At 43.6% G+C, this 1,140-nt stretch overlaps 1 protein-coding gene across 1 annotated transcript; it reads right to left on the bottom strand.

Annotated features, from left to right (window-relative positions):
• Positions 1 to 214: 214 nt before the first annotated feature.
• Positions 215 to 863, bottom strand: SOCS2 (suppressor of cytokine signaling 2). The gene has a single exon (XM_010152101.1). The coding sequence runs from the start codon at positions 828 to 830 to the stop codon at positions 399 to 401; it is 432 nt and encodes a 143-aa protein (XP_010150403.1). The 5' UTR covers positions 831 to 863; the 3' UTR covers positions 215 to 398.
• Between the last annotated feature and the right edge of the window lie 277 nt (positions 864 to 1,140).

The following is a 1,140-nucleotide window of genomic DNA, read 5'->3' as shown; positions in this document are numbered from 1 at the left end:
TTAATCTTGGAATCAGACAACTGAGATACTTATGCACTCTCATACGTCTCCGACCTCTCTCGCAGTCTCTCCCGGTCCCACTGCTTCGCTTAGCATTTGATAGTTAGTGCAGTATTTTATGCCATTGACAAAGCAACGCAATCTGGGCAGATTTCTGGCTTCTCTCTCCTCGCAATAATAGCATACCACCTTGTCAAACCCCCGAGGATGCAAACTGGGATTATTCTACATAAAGTCTCTCTTTGTGGCATCTGAAATAAAAACCTTTCCCCCAGAACTGCCACTGTTTTGATAGTGAATTCCATGCTGAGTTGTACAACTGGTTACTCAGTTCTTTGGCTGATTTGAAGAATTGCATTTAAAAGTTACTGTACATTAGAGGCATTTAGAAAATATATTTATACCTGGTACTGGTACTCTTTCAAGTACTCTTTTAGTCTTGTTGGTAATGGCAGCTCCCAGATCTGATTTGTACATTTGTTTATAGTTATTCTGCAGCGGTGTTGCAGAGATGGAGCAGATGTATAGAGAGGTTTGTTCAAGTAAAGGTGAACTGTTCCGTTTGATGGTGTTTCGGTTCTGTCCTTGCACATAAGAACATAGTACTCAATCAAATGCACAACACTGTTGAACTGTTTAAGTCTAGATCTGACACAAGTGATAGAGTCCAGTCTAAACTTGCCATCTTGATACTCTATACGTAGATTGGTCGGTCCCGCTGACGTTTTTACCGAAATAGTCAGTAGATACTCTGAATGTGAACTATCCCTAACCAAGAAGGTCCCTTCGGGGGCATCCTGTAATCTCTCTTTGGCTTCAGCAACAGTCATGCTGCCCCAGTACCATCCTGTTAAAAGAGGAGAGAAAGAAGGGCTTGTTTACGGCTGGCTGTTTGTTTAAAAAGCTGCTCTTTGGGTGGTAGAGTTGTAAGAACGCATTTCCTTTGTTGTTTGAAAGCTCAAGTCCTGCAGGCAGTGCAATTTTTATTTGCTATTTAAATTCATTTGCTTTACGGTGCGTCTCGTTGTAACAAAGTCTCCCAGGTCACGGTTTATTTTCCTGTCTATGCACACCGACGCACAAACTGTCCTGCGAGGCTAGCGCCGGAGCCGCCGACCCCACGGGCCGCCCGTACGGTAG

This window comes from Eurypyga helias, unplaced genomic scaffold, assembly GCF_000690775.1.
Source record: "Eurypyga helias isolate BGI_N326 unplaced genomic scaffold, ASM69077v1 scaffold49115, whole genome shotgun sequence".
NCBI classification, from domain to species: domain Eukaryota; kingdom Metazoa; phylum Chordata; class Aves; order Eurypygiformes; family Eurypygidae; genus Eurypyga; species Eurypyga helias.
The sequence above is the reverse complement of the archived record's forward strand: the minus strand, read 5'-3'. Positions and strand labels throughout refer to the sequence as shown.